The sequence below is a fragment of the Hakea prostrata genome, chromosome 1 (genome assembly GCF_041222555.1).
Source record: "Hakea prostrata isolate BN-2017 chromosome 1, UWA_Hpros_2, whole genome shotgun sequence".
NCBI classification, from domain to species: domain Eukaryota; kingdom Viridiplantae; phylum Streptophyta; class Magnoliopsida; order Proteales; family Proteaceae; genus Hakea; species Hakea prostrata.
Genome location: NC_142600.1, coordinates 78,637,506 through 78,655,574, shown reverse-complemented (window position 1 = coordinate 78,655,574; position 18,069 = coordinate 78,637,506). Strand labels below are relative to the sequence as shown.

General features: G+C 38.5%; 1 protein-coding gene and 1 non-coding gene across 10 annotated transcripts in view; both read left to right on the top strand.

The window, feature by feature from the left end:
• Positions 1-18,069, top strand: part of LOC149030285 (Plastid-lipid associated protein PAP / fibrillin family protein) — a 50,963-nt gene that overhangs the window by 8,828 nt on the left and 24,066 nt on the right. For 5 of the 9 annotated variants that reach the window (XM_089142561.1, XM_089142563.1, XM_089142557.1 and 2 more), the window contains exons 4-5: positions 9,248-9,355; positions 16,661-16,741. In XM_089142561.1, coding sequence (XP_088998687.1) covers positions 9,248-9,355; positions 16,661-16,741 — 189 coding nt within the window. The remainder of the gene's footprint in view (positions 1-9,247; positions 9,356-16,660; positions 16,742-18,069) is intronic. The other 4 variants (XM_089142558.1, XM_089142559.1, XM_089142560.1 and 1 more) reach the window with 2 other exon arrangements.
• TRNAS-GGA (transfer RNA serine (anticodon GGA)) lies at positions 416-502 on the top strand. Its single transcript has one exon. It is a non-coding gene; the product is annotated as a tRNA-Ser (tRNA).

Here is an 18,069-nt window from a genome sequence, read left to right as displayed (position 1 = left end):
CTATTAATAGATAGGAGCGTACTCCAACTAATTCTCAAAAAATATAAAATTGGATCAAATTTGAACTAGTAATTAATCCCAACATAGAAGCATTAGAAAAACTCATATAAGTAAAAAATCTTAAATATCTTGTTCATGAGACATATTCGGAATTATTCGTAATAATATATTGGCTACAATTCTCGTGGTAAAAGGATTCCACAAGCAAAGGAATTGTATAGTTACAGTACGAAATAACATAAAACCAAACTCATTAAAAAATAAAAAAAGATGTGGACCTTCCAAAAACATTGTTCGTTTTTGATAAGCAATGTTGGAATCCGATTTGATCAAAAGTTTCTTTTCTATTTTTTTGATATTTAGAATCGATCAGTTATACGTATACCTATACTTTTTGGGTCATAATTATTATGGAGGAGAGATGGCCGAGTGGTTCAAGGCGTAGCATTGGAACTGCTATGTAGACTTTTGTTTACCGAGGGTTCGAATCCCTCTCATTCCGCACTTTCACCCAATTCACTTCACGTTACGGACTTTAATGTATCAAATAACAATGGATAAATCTATTCCAACAGTTATGGCTTTCTTTTATATAGATTTTCTATTCCAAATTGCTGTGGTTGTGGTCTAAAAAATACTGCAATGGAAAGGGTGAGCAAGATACCCCCTACCCCTACCAATCCATTTATGATAGATGAATAGGAGAAAATTTTGCATTGAACCCTTTTGGTTGATTTCCTTCAGCCGGGGGGGGGGTGTAGGAATTGTTTGAACTATTTTAGTTAGGCTCAAGTGGCAGGAATAATATTCTACCACTAATAACTCATTTATTTTCGAACCTACCCATTTACTATTTAGTATTCGATTGACTAATCCTGTATATTGGATTGAGTGAAGAGTCAAATGTTTTGGTAATTCCTGATGGGGGGATGAATCAAGAGAATTTTGAATCAGAGCTCTGGATTTGTGTTCATCCCTCATCGTAATAATGCCTTGGGGTTTGCAACGATAACTTGGTGTATCTACTATACGATAATTGACTAAGTTAATATATGTTTGAAAGTCGAAAATATCATAAAAAAATCCTAAAATAAAAAAGGACCTTCAATTACGGAATTGAAATAAGAAATTGAATTTCTTATAATTATAAGATCTTTTCCAATTTTTTATGCCGTCACTCGGACTTGAACTGAGATGCTCTAGCGTTGCCTCCTAAGAGCAGCGCGTCTACCAATTTCGCCGTGACGGCTTGTTTGAAATCATAATAGCCATTCATATTCAATCGTCAAGATTTAAGGAGTCAATTCTATTGACATATTTTAGGAAAGATTTCAATTGATGAAAAAATATTAGTTTAAATTGTTGTTTGAATGTTCATAAATCTTAGCTTAGTAACTGGTATCTTGAGAAGCTGTCAATTTTAACAATTTACTTTCGCATAGTTTAAATTACTCCGAAATGGAAGAGTTGGAACTATTTAGTTATGTTAAAATTGTCTATTTTTATTTCTATTTCTTATTTATTTTATGTTATTGATTATAAATAAAAATGAATATTTTATTCTATTTTTTGTTTATATTCTAATTTCTCTCAATTTTAGTTTAAAGAAACTTTCTATTTTTTATTCGATTTTTTAACCTATTTTACATATTTCTCCCCTATGTATATATATGCATACAAGAATGGGTTATCTATGGTATGTACAATCAATACAACTTGCTATGTATGGCATGTACAATAAATTTATTATCTATGGTATGAACAATAAATATTGGGTGTATGAGTAAGAAAGGCAAGGTGGAGAGATGAAGATGAGAGTTGGTGAAATTCAAAACAAGCAGTGGCAAATATGGTATTAGAGGAAAATGGCAATTTAGTTTGTTTTGCCATAGGACACACAAAACAAGGGATACGGTTGAAAGTAATGTATAAAGTGGTATGGCAAAGGATGCCAGGGTGGCCTAACTGCCAATGCCAAAGATTAAAAGGAGGAGAACCACTGGTTGATGCTAGAGAAAGAGGTGCCGCATCAAGTTAATAGAGATTACCATTGTGCCTACCTGTTGCCATAATACTCTTCGATTGATGGTCCTGAAAAATATGAGAATGTTTCGAAACATAATGTCACAATTTGAATTTGAATTTTGAATTTCATCCAACTAGGTATGTGTAATGCGATGCTTTATTTGGAGTCATTTCCCCCCCTTTTCTAGCAGCTTTTGAAAACTGGTGAAACAAGGTTTTGCTGATTCAAATATATTGTTTCTAGCACGAAAACGAGGCCAGTCTATCTCATTGGCACTTAAAAACATACCGGTATATATACCAGTACGCTAGATTCCCTTATTTTTTGTTCCACTAGCATAGAAAAATGCAAGGAACAAGTAACATAAATATTACCAAACGGGAGCTTTATGTTTTTTGCAACATCAAGACCCTCTGCCCTCAAAAGTCATAATAAATCATAGCTCTTTTCTACTTTATCTTGCTTATTAGGAAAGATATCCTTCTTATGGGTGGAGGCACTTGAGATATCTTCCCAAGTTCTCCCAACCATTGGATGTGCACTAGAGGGGTCGGTGAGCTGGAGATGATCCAGGGCTTGCTAATTTAGTACTCGTACCTCTAATCTTCGATGCTGTATTCATTGGAAGATGTTCTATATAGAGATTGCATATTCCAATTGATTGAGCCTAATTGTAATTGTTTTCTTTTGAAGCAAAATCCTTGGGGGTTAGTTCGTCCTACATAGATAGTCACAACTAAGAGGTATCTGATTTCCTTTTGATAGGCCTTGAAAGGAGAAGGAAGGTTGCAATGCCAACAGACGTCTATTATGTATTGAACTCACCCAACTTGCCATTTTGGCATAGATAGTCACAACTAAGAGGTATCTGATTTCCTTTTGATAGGCCTTGAAAGGAGAAGGAAGGTTGGAATCTAACAGACGTCTATTATGTATTGAACTCACCCAACTTGCCATTTTGGGAATGCCCAATTGTAGATGACCTTCAAAATTCTTGCTCTTATACACTATGTATGAGGTCATTCATAATTGAAAGTTAACCTAGTGGGGGGTGGGGCGAATAGGTGGAGACTAATGAATCGTGCTTGTCTTTGCAATTAATTAACAATTATAAAAGTAAAGTAAATAAAATAAAACAATGAGAGAAGACACTGGGGTTTTCTAGTGGTTCGATTCAAATGAATCTATGTCTGCTCCATTTTAGTCCTTTAGAAGGATTTCACTATTATGTCCACTTTCAGTGCGGTCCCCTGAATAATACCAAATAAGTGCCCTATTCCAGTCCCAAACCCAGCCCTAAGCCTTCCCCCAACTCTCCTCGTCTTCTCCTAACCCTGTGGCAAATTTCTGAATCCTTCTATTGCTGTAATTTCAGAAAACCTCACTCCCTGTCCTCTAAGACCGGATTCCCTATAGGAATAGCCTTTTCTACACCCCTATACCCGTCGATTGTGAACGGCTGCCCCACACCACCACTGGAAACCCTAGAACTACATCCCAACCATGTGCAACCCTAACCCTGACCTGGAAAATCAGGAACAGCAGAAAATTGAAATTTCAGAGTTAAAAGAAAAGAAAATAGACAGCAACCTCTTTCATTCCCCATCAATCCTAGACCAATCTAGACACCCTAAACCCTAGTGGCGAGCCTAAAACCCTAGATTCCTTTTGCCACAAGCCTTAAGAAAACCCTAGAAAAGTGCTGCTAGTCATCTAAAGCAGTAAGATCAGTCTTTCCCCTCCTTGGTTTACATCAAGGAAGCTTTCATGATATGTACCGTAAACTGTCTGGAATGGTGTTGGCCGATAGGCATAATTTGCTCATGGTCGATTGACACTTAGATCGTGGGCTTCTTTTAGTGCTTTCCAAAAATAATTTGAAATTTCATTTATACCCTTCGAGACTGACCTGATAGTCCCTTTTGCCCATATGATTAGTTTCTTAAAATCCTTAACTTGAAAAACGCATGCAATTACATGTGCCACTTTCCTAATCTATGTGCATGGTCTTGAAGAAGGGTCTTTTCGTCATCCTTGAGTTTTGAACTTGTACTTGTACGTGGGGATGTCCATTCGTTGGTTTTCCACACCTTGAGTCCTTGAGATTTATCTTTTCATAGTGCTTGGACTGCTTCCTGCAGTGTACGCTTTCTCCTTGGTTTTTTTGCTTTGTTTATTGACATGTCTATCTTAAACACACAAGTAGATCTCTCAATTGCATGTGTTTGTGATCATGAAAAAATTTCAAGATTTTGGGTCATTTCCTAACAATAATAACCTTGATTTTCTGTTATAAAAGATCGTATTGTATGTACGTTGTCTTCCACTACCACTGATAGATCTAACGTGATCTAGTCCTGTATGTGTAAGATTCTCTTTTGGATAGGCCCTGAAAGGAGAAGACTGGAATGCTATCAGACGTATATTAGGAGTAAATTCACTGACCAGCCATTTTGGGAAACATCCAATCATAAATGATTTTAAAAATTCTTGCTCATATACACTATTTGTGACATCATTTGCAGAAACTTTAATTTTCTGTGTAAAAGATCGTGTATGATGGTTCAAATTCAACTGAGATGGGCTTGAAATTTTCAGTTAAATCTTGGTTTCCCAAAAAACCAAGAAGAAACCTTGGGTTAGTTTCAAAGTTCCATATTTTGACGAGTTTTGACAATGTTTCATAAATTTTGGTAGTTTGAACTGATAAATGCTAAGCTATGACCAATTTTAATCCACCCAATTTCAGCAGCTTGGGCAATTCTTGGCGGTTTTGACCAGCAGATGACATGTCAAGTTTTACCCCAAAAACATCCCTGGTTTCTACCTTCTGACCGGTCAAAACCAGCCTTAAAATCCAGATTACCCCCTCCCCAAAAAAAAAAAAAAAAAATTATTGGATGAAAGATCCGCACCCTTCAATTCTAATTGGCATCACAATTAGTCAGATAGGCCAGGATTGGCCAGAACCCTAGAAATTAGAGTTAGGAAGATTCGAACATTCCCACAAACCCATGATATTATAGGTGTTTTTATTTTTACTTTTATTTTATTTTTTAAATTCGAATTATTTATCGATCTTGCTACAGCAGTAAGTATCATCGAGTTTTGGCCATTTTACTTTCTAAAACATGCAAAGGCAAAAGTCAATCATGCTGAGTCTTAAACACATTTCAGGAATTGCTGTTAAGTGAATGGGGTTGGTCAATTTTGCTGGGTTTTATCTTATTTCTGAAACTATGGTTTTTCCTCTCCCACTTTTGCAAGATTGCATCATTGCTACCATAACTTGTCAAAAAGAGATTATGGTGTTCGACTTATCGAGGTGGATATTAAACATTTTTAATTGTGAGTTGCATAGTTGCATATATTATTTTTTTTGAACAGGGAAGGGTGAGTTCTATATGGCTTGATTGACATTTTTTATTAAATTTGGTTATATGCCGGTTTTGATGAGGTTTGACCATCTCGTCGAGACCTAGGAATTTTTCTAGGACAACTCAATGCATGGTTTTGGCCCTGTTTTCATGATTTTGATTTGGGTTGTTGCATATCATACACGTATTTTGCTAAAAAAGAAACAATGAAGAGTTATCATTCGAGTGTTAAAATACTTGAGAGGTTCGGACACAAAGACTTGTAAAATTGAATAAATTAGATAAGTACTTTAAAAGTTTCATATAAATACAATAGCCACGAAGTAAATAACCAATGAGAAGCTTTTGTTGACATCATCACTCGGTTCTAAGTTGAGTTCCTTGGTGGATCCATCGATCGAGATGTGTATAGTACTAGTCAGATCTGACCATTGTGCTGATACTGGAGAAAAGAATTCCATGTAATGGTCTTGTAAAATATTTTTGCAAAGTTTGACATTGTAAATCTGTAGGTGGCATTGTTAGCATAAGCTAAGAATCCCAACCTAGGGAATGTATCATTAGGGAATGGACTGTCAGAGGATGATGCTAAACTGGCCCTACTGGGTGTGATGGAAATCCAAAGATGGTCAACAAATGATGTACCTTACCCGGATCCAACCCCACCCCCATATGTAGACATACTACATGCATCAGTAGATGACCTCCATATGCAACAGCTCTACCATATGCTCCGTTGCTTCATAAGGACTATAACCATAACACCTATATGGTACAGATCCAACGCTCTCGATACCATTGTCTTGGTATTGTGAATCAACGAATGATGATGGTCGCCAATATCCAGATCCTCTTCCTCTAGGCTCATCCAAGTTTATGGATCCCATCGAGCCTGCTAAGTTTGCTATATCCATTTGAGACTTAGATCCATATGATTTGTCATCCTCATGTCCACGGTTTTGTCTGTGTTGAGTGTGGGTATGTATACCATGATCTCTATTCTGTGTTGCATGCGTGAACTGAGACTCCCTTGTGAACCTCAACTTAGCTGGTACTTCCTCTCATTGAGAATTCAATCCACAACTGGGCTTAGCTGATGCTTGATCCCTAGTAACACCATCATCGTCATCACCGCTATCATCATACCATCACCACCACCATCACCACCCTAGGTTTGGGTAGGTGCCTGAGTGGCATCTTCATCTATGTTGGACCACTGTAAGTCATCTTAGAAGTCATCCACATTAACACCCATCTCATTTGCATTATGCCTAGTAGGTCGACCTCCATTATCCAACAATGGCTCTCTTTTGTTTGTGATCCACTCAAATATGGGGTTCGCTTCATCATCTTCCACCTCAAAAATGTCAGCCAACTTGATCGTGGCGTTATCACCCTCCATCTCTTGTTTAATGTGCTCTTCTCTCAGTCATATATTGTAGTGCACATAAACAAGGTTTTCTAGCTGCTTGACACCAAGTTGGTTCCACCTCTTAGAGTACCTCTTTGAGAGAATGAGGTTGACTGTGCTTTAGTTATGCTCACACCTAGTGGTATGTTTGTGAGAGCACTTAAAGTGCGATGACTGCCAAGTTGAGTGAGTCAACCCTGTCTTGCACCCACAGTTAGTTGCAACAAACATATAGGATTCAATTAGTAAGGTTATACATAGCTCAAGTATATGAGTAAAAATTAAAAGTGACAATATCTAAAGATTTGGACTGACCTGTAATAGTGGTTTCACGAGCTGATATTGCCATTAGGAGACCGAAACTCCCATTGGCATCTGTAGAAGACTTCATATAAAATAAACAGTAAGTAGGTTAGTATAAAATTAAGTAATTAACTTAAGTCACTAACTACTAGTATTCTCACAATCTCACCTTTGAATTGATGATTTCTCGTTGATATGATTCTGGTTCCATCCTCTCCACTACAGTGTGGACTGCATTTATCAAATCTTGCCTCATCGCAAGTTGATGCTTATAATGGTACTTGGGATTTAGACAATATGCTAATAAGAAATAAGAGGAAATAGTGGGAAACACAAAAGATAATAGTTAGTAAGTTGAAAATTGTAAACAATAACCTACCAATCTATAACTACCAAGTATAAACTCACCAGCTTTATGCAGTGGATGCTACAACTGCCTCTCCCATCTTTTTTGGATGATGTCAAGGACCTTCTTATTACCCTTTGGGTAGGCTGTCTACTGAAGCACTTCATCATTTCAATTGCAGCCCATATGTGTGGTAAAGTTTGCTTTCTTTGTTGATCTACCAACTTTTGAATGGTCGCCACAAGGTCAAGAACCCTTATGATTACCATTGTCCTTAGATTATCCAGAAGCCATCACTGAATATGGTGGCTTGTGCTGCTCTTCCTCCTAGGGTTGAAGAACCCTCCCAGTTGAACCACTCTTCGGATGCAAACATGGACCTAAGGCTGGCCTTCTTGGTCTCAAAACTCTGTAATGCAATCTAGTTGGTTGCAAACCTTGTAACCCTGGCCTAACCAAGTCACCACTACACCTTGTTCTCATTATGTTCAATGCAAATCCATGGTTGTAGATGAAGGTCCTAACCTGCCTTGCTCAGTCCATAAATTATTAACTAAATTTAATTAGATACCATAACCATCATCATAAAAAACCTTTTACTTGTAATAATAGTCTCCTATTTTTAAGTAAAAGTAGAAAATGATTAGTATTTTTTGAATTTTTAAATAATTTTGGAATATATTTTATAAATTTTCAACATCAACTAAAAGTTAAATTCAAACCATCATAGTGTAGATCGAGTGATGATATCTCACCTACATTAAATTGAATACCATACATCATGCATACATACTAATTTTTTTTTAATACGTAATTTGGAAAGTGTTTTTTTAAAACCAGAAAAAAAATAAAAATAGTAGCATTCATAAAAGAATAAATCTAACAACATACACTCATAAATTGGCCTCCTAAACTGAACATATATTAATCTCAAAGCAGCAACTTCATTTAAGCCATCAACGAAATAAAAAATACAAAATTTGGGAGTTTTGAACATACCTTTTTCAAAATCTCCAACAATGCCCAAACAAACAGCAGGCAAGGTGAAGAAGACAAAGGGTGATGATTTTTGAGTGAAAAAGATCTTGAAAGAGGCAAAAATGGCAAAAAGGGGGGAGATGGTCGAGATTTTAAATAGGGCTTGTTTGGTTCATCTCAGTCGAAACCTAGGAATTTTGATGGAGATGGGTCAAAACTAGTGAAAAATATTTTGCTGGGCTGGTTTCGTCTTGGCAGGGCCAAAAACCAAAATTTGGGTGAAATTCCGCATGTTTCGACCGAAGTTTGGACTTTGGTTATATATACATCTTTAAACTTTTCCTGTTGCTTGCTCTTGTTTAAACACTTCGACAGTCGCTTTGTTGTAGTAATGGCATTCGAGCTGCATCATGCCACAATTAACTTCCTTGTTTCTCCCCCACTAGAATCGTCATTGACATTCTTCAGAACATCTTAAATGAGCTGGCCATGCAATTTTATTGTCAAATTTATCTGAAAATAGCACAATTACTTTGGGTTCCCGACCGGGTTCTTAGGTGACTCTGTTCTCTTACTTGGTTTTTGGAACTTTCTTTGTGTTTTCTGTAGGATTAAATTCCATCTGAGTTTCCGAGCGCAATGGCTAAATTTTGGCTGTTATTTATTTATTTATTTTCAATTGTTTCCCCTTACTGATTCTTTCAATTGGTATAAATAGACAGTTTTCAAAATAATATTAGTGCTATTGTTCCTTGAAAGTATTGAGAATTTTTGCTATGTGTTGCAATGTGATTTTTGGTTCAAAGAAGCCTATGCAGGTTGGGCAAATTTACCAAAAATTTGAATGCTGGGATAACTCAGATGGTGGAACTGTCAGGAATGTTGTCCGTTGGAGCATTCCAAGCTTGCTAGAGGTAGATCGTCGAACATTTCATTCCTTTTTGACCAAAAGTATTAAGATTTATATTTTTACATTCTTACTTTCAAACTGTTATGTGTTAAAAGGTGTTACCACTATCTGAAGGATATATTTGGTAGTATGTCATGAGTTATGGGTAAAGTTGTACTTGGATTGTTTAAATCATTTTCTTTGTTGCTCTTTTTCCTCCCTATTTTTGGTAGAGATCTTCTTTGTCACACTTGCAAATTGCAATCATATTTAATTATACAAGCAAAGTAGGAGGTCTTGGTCAAATATACTGTCAAACTGACCTCATATTTCTCTCATCCACCAATCAATTCTTCTCTTCTCTCCTCATCATTGCTGATCTTATAGGCTTTGATATTATTTTCTGGTATCAATGTATCCTTAATCTACAACTCCTTGTTTGATCATTACTTTGGTTGTCAAACGAGGATCTTCACTGTTGGTTTGTGGCAACCAATGATGCCTTCCCTGAGAAATCAAAACCCTGGATTGATTTAAATCATATAGGATTTCCTTCCTTTATGCTACATGTAGCACAACTCCATGAATTACTTGGATGTGCTTCTAGCACAGTGGTGGCAGCCCCTTTGTGGAGGCAGTAAGTCCAAGGAGGTCATGGCTTCGAACCTCCCCCTGTCACACCTTGCCCCCTCTAGCAGGCCTGTGGGCCCCTGTCGCTATGACTGGTTTATGATGACCACAACCCACCCCCCCCAAAAAAAAAAAATTACAAAGATTGAAGTACATCACAATAGCTTCTGGCGGTACTCTGTTTCTGGGCTTCCTTGGCTGATTTTTAAAATCTGTCCATATTCTTGTGTCCAGTGACTCCAGTCATCAGATCAGTTTGAAGTTTTAGGGTACTGTCTCTCCTATTCGTAAACACATTTGATCTGTTTTTGAGGCTGATCTAAGCCTCAATCAAATAATCAATTGAAGAATTCTAGCCCTTACTGGTGCTGCCCTGTTTTCCAGGGAATTTTGACCCATTGATTTTTTTTTTTTTTTTTGTTGCCCATCTTTGATTTTTGAACCCGTCCTTTGGATTCTGTTAATACCTGGCGTTAAAATCAAGGAATTATGGGTAAAAGTGTAGGAAAAACAGTGTCAGAATTAGCACCAGGACTCTATTGGGAGTGTCTTGTATTTTCTTTCTGCTTCTCCCTTCGTTCTTTTATTAATACAATACCTTTTATGGAAGTTCTCACAAGTTGGCGTGAGAGCTCCCAAGTTTTCTGACCTGCTTTCTTCTTCCTCTTCCTCTTTTGCTGCTCTATTTATGTGGTATCAGATTTGTGCTTTTCGTACGGCCCTTCTGTCTTGTGCACTGCTCTTTGTCTTGCTGGACCTCAATCGTTCAATCAGTGAATGCTGGCTTAAGCTGGTTTGAGATTTGCTTCTTGTTTTGATTTTCTTTTTGGTGGGGGTGGGGAGGGGGGAGGGGGATTTGGGGGGAGAGGGGCACGCAGTGGTAACCTATGCTGTGTTGAAGTTTAGAGAGTAGTTCATGACTGAAGAACTAGGTCACTTTTTTCGTTGCTTAAGAAGTCTTTCCAGCTTTAATTATGTTCCTTTCTGTATGAGTTAAGCATCCTCAATTGTGTTTGATGCAAATTGAAATCGATTTTTTTTGAGAATCGATACTTATTGCGGTCCAGATTTTTCTTGGTATTGGAGGCCCCTGATGTAGTCCTAAATCATTGATGATCAGTTAGGAGTCAGTCTTTCAAGATCTCAATTCAAAAATATTAGGGTTTTAGACTTTCAGGATTTTGGGTAATTGATTGGAGTATGCAAGAACATATTTTCTAGTGGTTGGACAGGGCTGTATCCTGGAGGGAACTTAGGTAATGATAACCCAGGGTCTGGGTCAGACTTTTGGATCCTCTTCTAAATTAGGGTTTAACTTTGCTGTTCTGGGTCTGGTTTCAGTTGAATTCTTGACAGCAGCTATATTTGGTAAAATATACCCTGCAGTTGTCGCTGGTTGATTCCAAACCTTGGATCTAGGTACAAGGAGTGGTCTAGCATTATTTGGAGAGGGGTTTTAGGGTCCTGCCAAGCTGGGATTAAGTCTGAAGTCGAAGAAAAGATTTTGTTTGAACTTTTAATGAAGTTGTAAGTGCAGAATTTTCACTAGTTAGGGTTTGTATGTTCTAGGGCTTCTAGGGTTATTTGGGGGATGGCCAAAGGGTCTGGTTAGGCTTAAATTAATTCTGTTTTTGTTCTGGAAATTCATAACTAATCCTAAGAGGTAAGGGTTTTGAAAATCAGTCTCCTAGTTGGATTAGGACTCTTAAGGTGTTGGATAGGTTTAGGGTTTAGAGGGGAGGTAGAGAAGGTGATGTAACCAGCAAAGGACAGCCCAAGAAGGGCTGAAGGAGGCCCAAGCCCACTTGAGTTCTGATGTAAGCCCCAGGGAGGCGGGGGCCAGACCAGTACCGGGGCAATTTGGTCATTTCTACTCCTAGATTGAGTCCTAATTAGCTGGAATAAATCCAGTTTTTTTTTTTATAGTCCTTTTCTGTTTTTTGCTTTTGTTATTTGGAGTCCCAGTATGAGAGTTAATTAAGAGTCTTAGTTGAATAGAAGTTAGTTGTGGATAAGATAAGATTCCTTTTCCAAGAGGGTTCTAATCTCTTGGGAGTTGTTTGTTTGAGTCCTAACTTATCTTAATTAGCATGTGCTTTTAATTTAAATGTGTTTGTAAGATTCCAATCTTAGGGTTGAGGTCTTTTAGTAATTAGATTCTCTTTTAGTTTTTGATGAATGAAAATTATGAGTTGAGAAAATAGACTTGAGAGAAGTCATGGGATCCCGAGGGGTGACCTGCAGCTGGATATTTTGCCATGGCTTTCTGCGTTTAGGTTCTTCTTCTTCCTCTTCAAACTTCAGCAACAAGTTAATTCAAGTTTTTTTTCCAAGTGAGTACAGCCCCTACACATTCCCCCACAGCAACTGTAGCCTTCTCCCCCTCCTGTTCCCCTCCTTCTCTCGATTGCAGCACCTCCTTCCCTCTGTTAGACCTACTTCCCTGCCCTTTAGACCTCCTTCCCCTCAGATCACACTCGGCTTTGGAAGTAATTGGTACATTACCACTTACCATGCTTCCACTAGGATGACACCTTTCCAATTGTTATATGGATGGGAACCACCTTCCTTGATTCGTTGGGATGGAAACCCTACAAAGGTAGATGAAGTTGACTCCTATCTGAGGGAGTGTGACCATATTTTAGATGAGCTGAAGGCAAATTTACTTGTGGCACAAGACAAGATGCGTAATGCACCTAACCAGCACCGAAGGAACATTGAGCACAACATTGGGATGAAGTCTTCCTTAAGTTGCAACCGTATTGCTTCAAAAAGCTTGCTAATAACCCAAATGAGAAGCTCAACCCAAGCTTCTATGGTTCATACCCAGTTTTAGAACGAATAAAAGTAGTGACTATCGACTCCAATTACCAGAGAACACTCGTGTCCACCCCATCTTCCATGTCTCTCTGCTCAAGATAGCCATCGGCAACAACACTCTGACACAACCACTACCCTCTTGTTTAATAGAGGATTGGAAGCTCACCCTCACACCTGAAGAATTGTAGGATTTCCGATATTCACCCTAGGGTACTTTGAAGGTATTGATTAAGTGGGGGGACTTGCCTACCTGCGAGGACACATAGGAATATTACACAGAATTGAATCGACAATTCCCTGATTTCCACCTTGAGGACAAGGTGAAATTTATGGGGGGTGGTGCTGGTAGGCCTCTGGTTTCATGAGTTTACACTTGTGGCATCAGCTTACTGCTAGGTAACCGCCAAGCAGTTATTTTCACTAATAAGGAGCAGATCTCCAATAATAAATAAGAGAGTTAGGGTAGGACACATGGACAATAATGGTTGGGACAGAACTACTGAAATCAATTATGCAATTCAGATATGGGGTAGGAGAGAGAAGGAAGAGGCAAGGAAGAACACGGTATTTGTAGCATACATTTGCTGGGGAGTCTTAGACTCTAGGTAATCCAAATTTCACTTTCTTTCTATTTCTTTCATCTTCTCTAGTTTTCTACTATCAAGTGGGAAGGGAGCTTATCACAAAGCACTGAACATTATTTCCAACCTTGGAATACGTTACCTTGGCAACTCTTGAAATTGTGGCAACATCAGGAAGAAGAAGGTAACTCTCTGCAATACTTGGTTCAATGGAATTGAGAAGAAACCCAATATCTAAGCATTCATCTATCTCCTACTTGTCTTGATCCTTACTAGGTGAAGCAGGCTTAATAGAAGTTCCATGAAGGTGGCCAGTAAGACAATGAGCACCAATTGCAAGAGAAACATAACGAGACCAACAGAGGCAATTTGTCCCATTAAGCTTAACAGTGGTCAATTGGAAAGGAGAAAAATAATAGTCTTGAGAAACAGATGAAACAGGAAGATTTTGAATGCTAAATGTACTAGAAGAGGCTGGTGTAACTGGATTAGCCATCAGGGAACCAAAAATAGTCCAAAAAGGATCAGGGACTAGGGATTAAAATTTTTAATAGGAGAAAAAAAATACTGCTACAAATCTTTTTATGTCATAGGATGCATGGTTCTGGTTGGGTCGATAGGTTCAATGGTTCTTGTTGGGTCGATGGGTTTTTTGGTTGGTTCAATGGTTCTGATGGTTTCATTGGGGTTTTTAGTGTGGTCAATTAAAAAAAGGAACAAACACAGTTTCTGGAAGAAGACGATTACGATGGTGAAAGAGGATGATGGTTGCAGGTGTGATGGGTGCTAGTGGGAGTGATACTTGCTGCGATGGGTTGGGTTGGGTTTGATAGTCCTGGGAGTTTGATGGTTCTGGATGGAAGAAGAAGGCATGGGTTAGGTTGCAGGTTTCTGGTTTTTTGGTTATGCTATCGCAGGGTTTGCAAGGTCTTGCAATGAAAAAAGGGAGGAAAATAAGAGGTGTGATGGTGCTGGTTTGAGTTGCAGAGTGCAACGATAGTAGGTGGGTTCTGCAATGGTGTGATGGTGGTTTCTGGTTGAGTTGCAGGGTGGTGGTGGTGCTATGGTCGCTGCGATGTACAGATTCTGGCGGAAGAAGATTTTGGAGGTCTTGTGATGGTACTCTGTCAATGCTCTTGCAATTTCCCCCCCCCCCTCTGTGTGGTTAGAACACAGCAGTAGGTGGTGTTTAAGGATTAAGAGGAAAGATGAATGGAGATGTGTTTAGGGATGGATCAGAGTTGGCTCTGATACCATGTTTGTAGAACTGAGTGAATCCTGACTTGTGTCTAAAGGACACAATAAGAGCTTTATTTATATAGAAAACTTTTCAAATATAGAACAACCAAATCTTCCCAGTGTGAAAATCCTAGTAAATCTACTCCCGATAAGGAATTAACAGAAAAGGAAAGTACTAACTAAATCTATCAAGCTCTTTCAACAGTCCCCAAGCATCAGAGTACACCATGTAAATGATTGATGTGAACATGGGTCATCCCCTGGCTGAAACCCTAGTGTTGACCCCAAGGCCACATGAAGCTGGTGCACCTAGGGCTGGCCGAACCCCTAAAAGGGGCATTTTGGTCAATTTTCAGCCCTAATTAGCTGCTGGAATTTAATTTTGGAATTTTAGTTTTAATTTTTAGAGTCCAGTTTTGTTTAATTGCCTTAGTGTGAGTTTGTAGTTGATTTCTTGAGTCCTAAGGAGTCTTTCTTTAAAGTAGGACTCTTATAGATAATTAGATCTTTTGTTTAAAGAAGAGTTCTTTTAATTTATGTTGTTATTATTAATTGTTTAGGCTATCTTAATTTATAATGGAAACCCTAGTTAAGTTAGTTTCTAAGTCTTGGTTCCAATTAGAGTTAGATTCTCCCTTTTCTTGATGTAAGGCTATAAATAAACTAACTTATCGATCCTATTGTTGTAAAGATTAGTCTGCATTGAATAAAGAATTGATATCTCTTGTGGGAAATTGGGTCGTGGCCCTCCAAGGCCATGGGGGAAATTGGGTTGTGGCCCTCCAGCATCTCGATTCAAGAGCCAGCAGCATTCATCTACTTCCAGCAGCCTACAAGTAAGTGCATTCAACCCCAGCTCCTTCTTCTTCATCCTTAGCCATTGCAGCCCATGCCAACCCCTCTCCTTACCATTGCATCCCCTTTTGAGTCCTCCCTTTCCTCTTGTGGCAGCAAGAAAGCCCTCCCCCTTCATCTCTTTCTTGTGGCAGCCCCTCCCTCCCTCCTTTTTGTGTTTCATTTTTTTCCTGTTATTTTTTTGGATCTTGTTTTAGTTCTGACCAACAACCACTAAGAAAAGAAAGAAAGAAAGAGAGAAGGCAGATCGAGATTCAAGATTCCTTGAAAATTTCTAAGAAACCATTTCCCATTGCAGGTTTTCCTATTCCACCATCCCTGGTGGTTACTCACTTGTCCTCCTCCCACGAGTTGAATTGTTTTCCCTCCAAAGTTTCCACCCATTAGGGATTGCTTATAACCCTAAATTGTCTTGAATCACTGGTCCATTCAACATTTGTTAAAACCCTAGTTTATTCCATAACCATCCCATACCCAACTGCAGGTTTCCTAGAAACCTTCCATCTTTTGTTTCACCCCAGGAATCATCCCCACAGTCTTTCTTAACCATCCCAAGTTAATTTTGATAATATCCTTTCCATCCCATATCAATTTGAGGTAACTCCAACCCTACCATATTGATCCAATTATCTCATTCTTCTTTGTCATCAACACTAGGGTAATTTTCAGTCTCACAAGATCATCCCATGGGACTTTAGTAAAATCCTAAATTTTTCCCTAACATCCCATATCCCTTTCCACAAATATTCCTTGTACTTCAGATCAACCCATAGAATTTTAGAATTAGTTGGAAGATTCTGGGCAATTCCTTAATTTTAGGGAACTCATCCAAAAAATCCTAACTCTAAAATTGTGTTCCCATCAACGATACTAATATCTCAAGGATGAGGGGGTCCTTGCAAGAGTGTAAGTAGATTATTTGGTCTGTATTAATTTGAAGTGTACTTATGTCCTGTCTTTTGATTGTCATTGACTCATGGTTGCTTATGGAAGTCTATGAGTTTCTTTGTAGAAGGTTTCGAGAACCTTGTCCGCCTTGGAATACAATGTAACTGTCTTTCTTGAAGAGTATTTCATTGTTTCCACAATCTTCTCTGTTGTCATTGTCCATATTTCTCTCCTGTCTGCTGATCTTTTTTCTGTTCTATTTATTGCTCATTCTAGTCGATGTTTCCTAAACACTTCACCCTTTTTGGCCTTTGTAGGAGCAGGAAGGCGCAACATTGCTTGTTTCTGCAAAATTTTCAGTTGTATCTAAGCGCAACATTTACCTTCAGTTTGAAGAGGTTGGATGATTTTTTTATTGTGCTGTTGTTCTTTTATTATATACCAGCAAAATTGCATATGCTAATGTACATTTGGCATTTGTTTGTTGGCTGAGAGATAAAATGTCTGGGTCAATTTAAATGTTTTCCACTTCTTTAGATTTCTGTAAGAGAAAAATTAACCATGTTTGCAGCATGGTTGTCAAGGCAACAAGGCAAGGCAAAGCGATAAAGGGCAGCGAAAACCAAGGCGACACCAAGCAAGGCGACAAGGTGACACCAGGTCGCCTTGACGACGATTTGACAACCATGGTTTGCAGATTGTTTCAATAAACATACTTATGGCGATGGGTCGACGTCCTTGTTGAAAACTGCATTTTTTATTAGGATAATCTTAGTTTTGCAAGTATTAGAGATGAAACCTCATTTCCATATAGTATGGTTCCTGGTTTAAACCTGTACTGGCCAAATATGGATAATTCATTAGTTTTGACATGGTTTAAGCATGATTGATTGAATCAAGCACTTGAAATATTAGCCTGCAGAATTTTCTCTTTTCAACCGATGGAATTAGATTTCCCAGGTTCCAAATTCCAATTCCTACAAACTGTATTCTACTGTGATTGTTTGCCCAAATTATCTTCATTGTAAACTTGTTTGAGCGCATGGTGGTTTCTTAGGGTATTTTATGGCCAGACTATAGTTTTGGTCTGCCTAGGCTTTAGATCTAAGATGAAGAGGGCCTGATTAGGCCTATATTACAACGTTTCTAGGCTCCATGTTCTGAACATAATCTAAGAACCACTCTAGGGTTGCTGCGAGCACCTGAGCCTCTTGCTCTTTTTTGTTCTGCGAGATGCAATGCTCGTAGCCACTTGACCCCTTCCATTGACTAGTCCTGGCTTTCTTCTTGTCGATGTCATAGCTTTTCTTGTGATTCGCACACATTAGCGCTAACCTCTGTGTCAATATGGTGGATGTCCAAACCCATGCTCGAATGTGTCTCCTTCCCATTATTGAAATCAGTTTGCAACATAGTTGTCAAGGTGTCAACAAAGAATCGCCTAGGTGTCCTGGCCATTTTTTGGGTCATGGCATCTTGGTGTTGCCTTGTTGCCTAGGCAACGCCTTGTCGCCTTGCTTGATGTCGCTTTGCTTTTCATTGTCCTCTATCGCCTCGCCTCACCTTTTTGCCTTTGACAACCATTGTTTGCAAGGCTTCTTTGAAACTTGTCAAGGTAAGCTCCCACCAACTTATCCAGTAGGACCTATTACAAAGCATCCCATCCCAAAATTGGAGAGACACTCCGAATCTGCCCTCATAATCAATCTGATGTTCCCAACAGTGT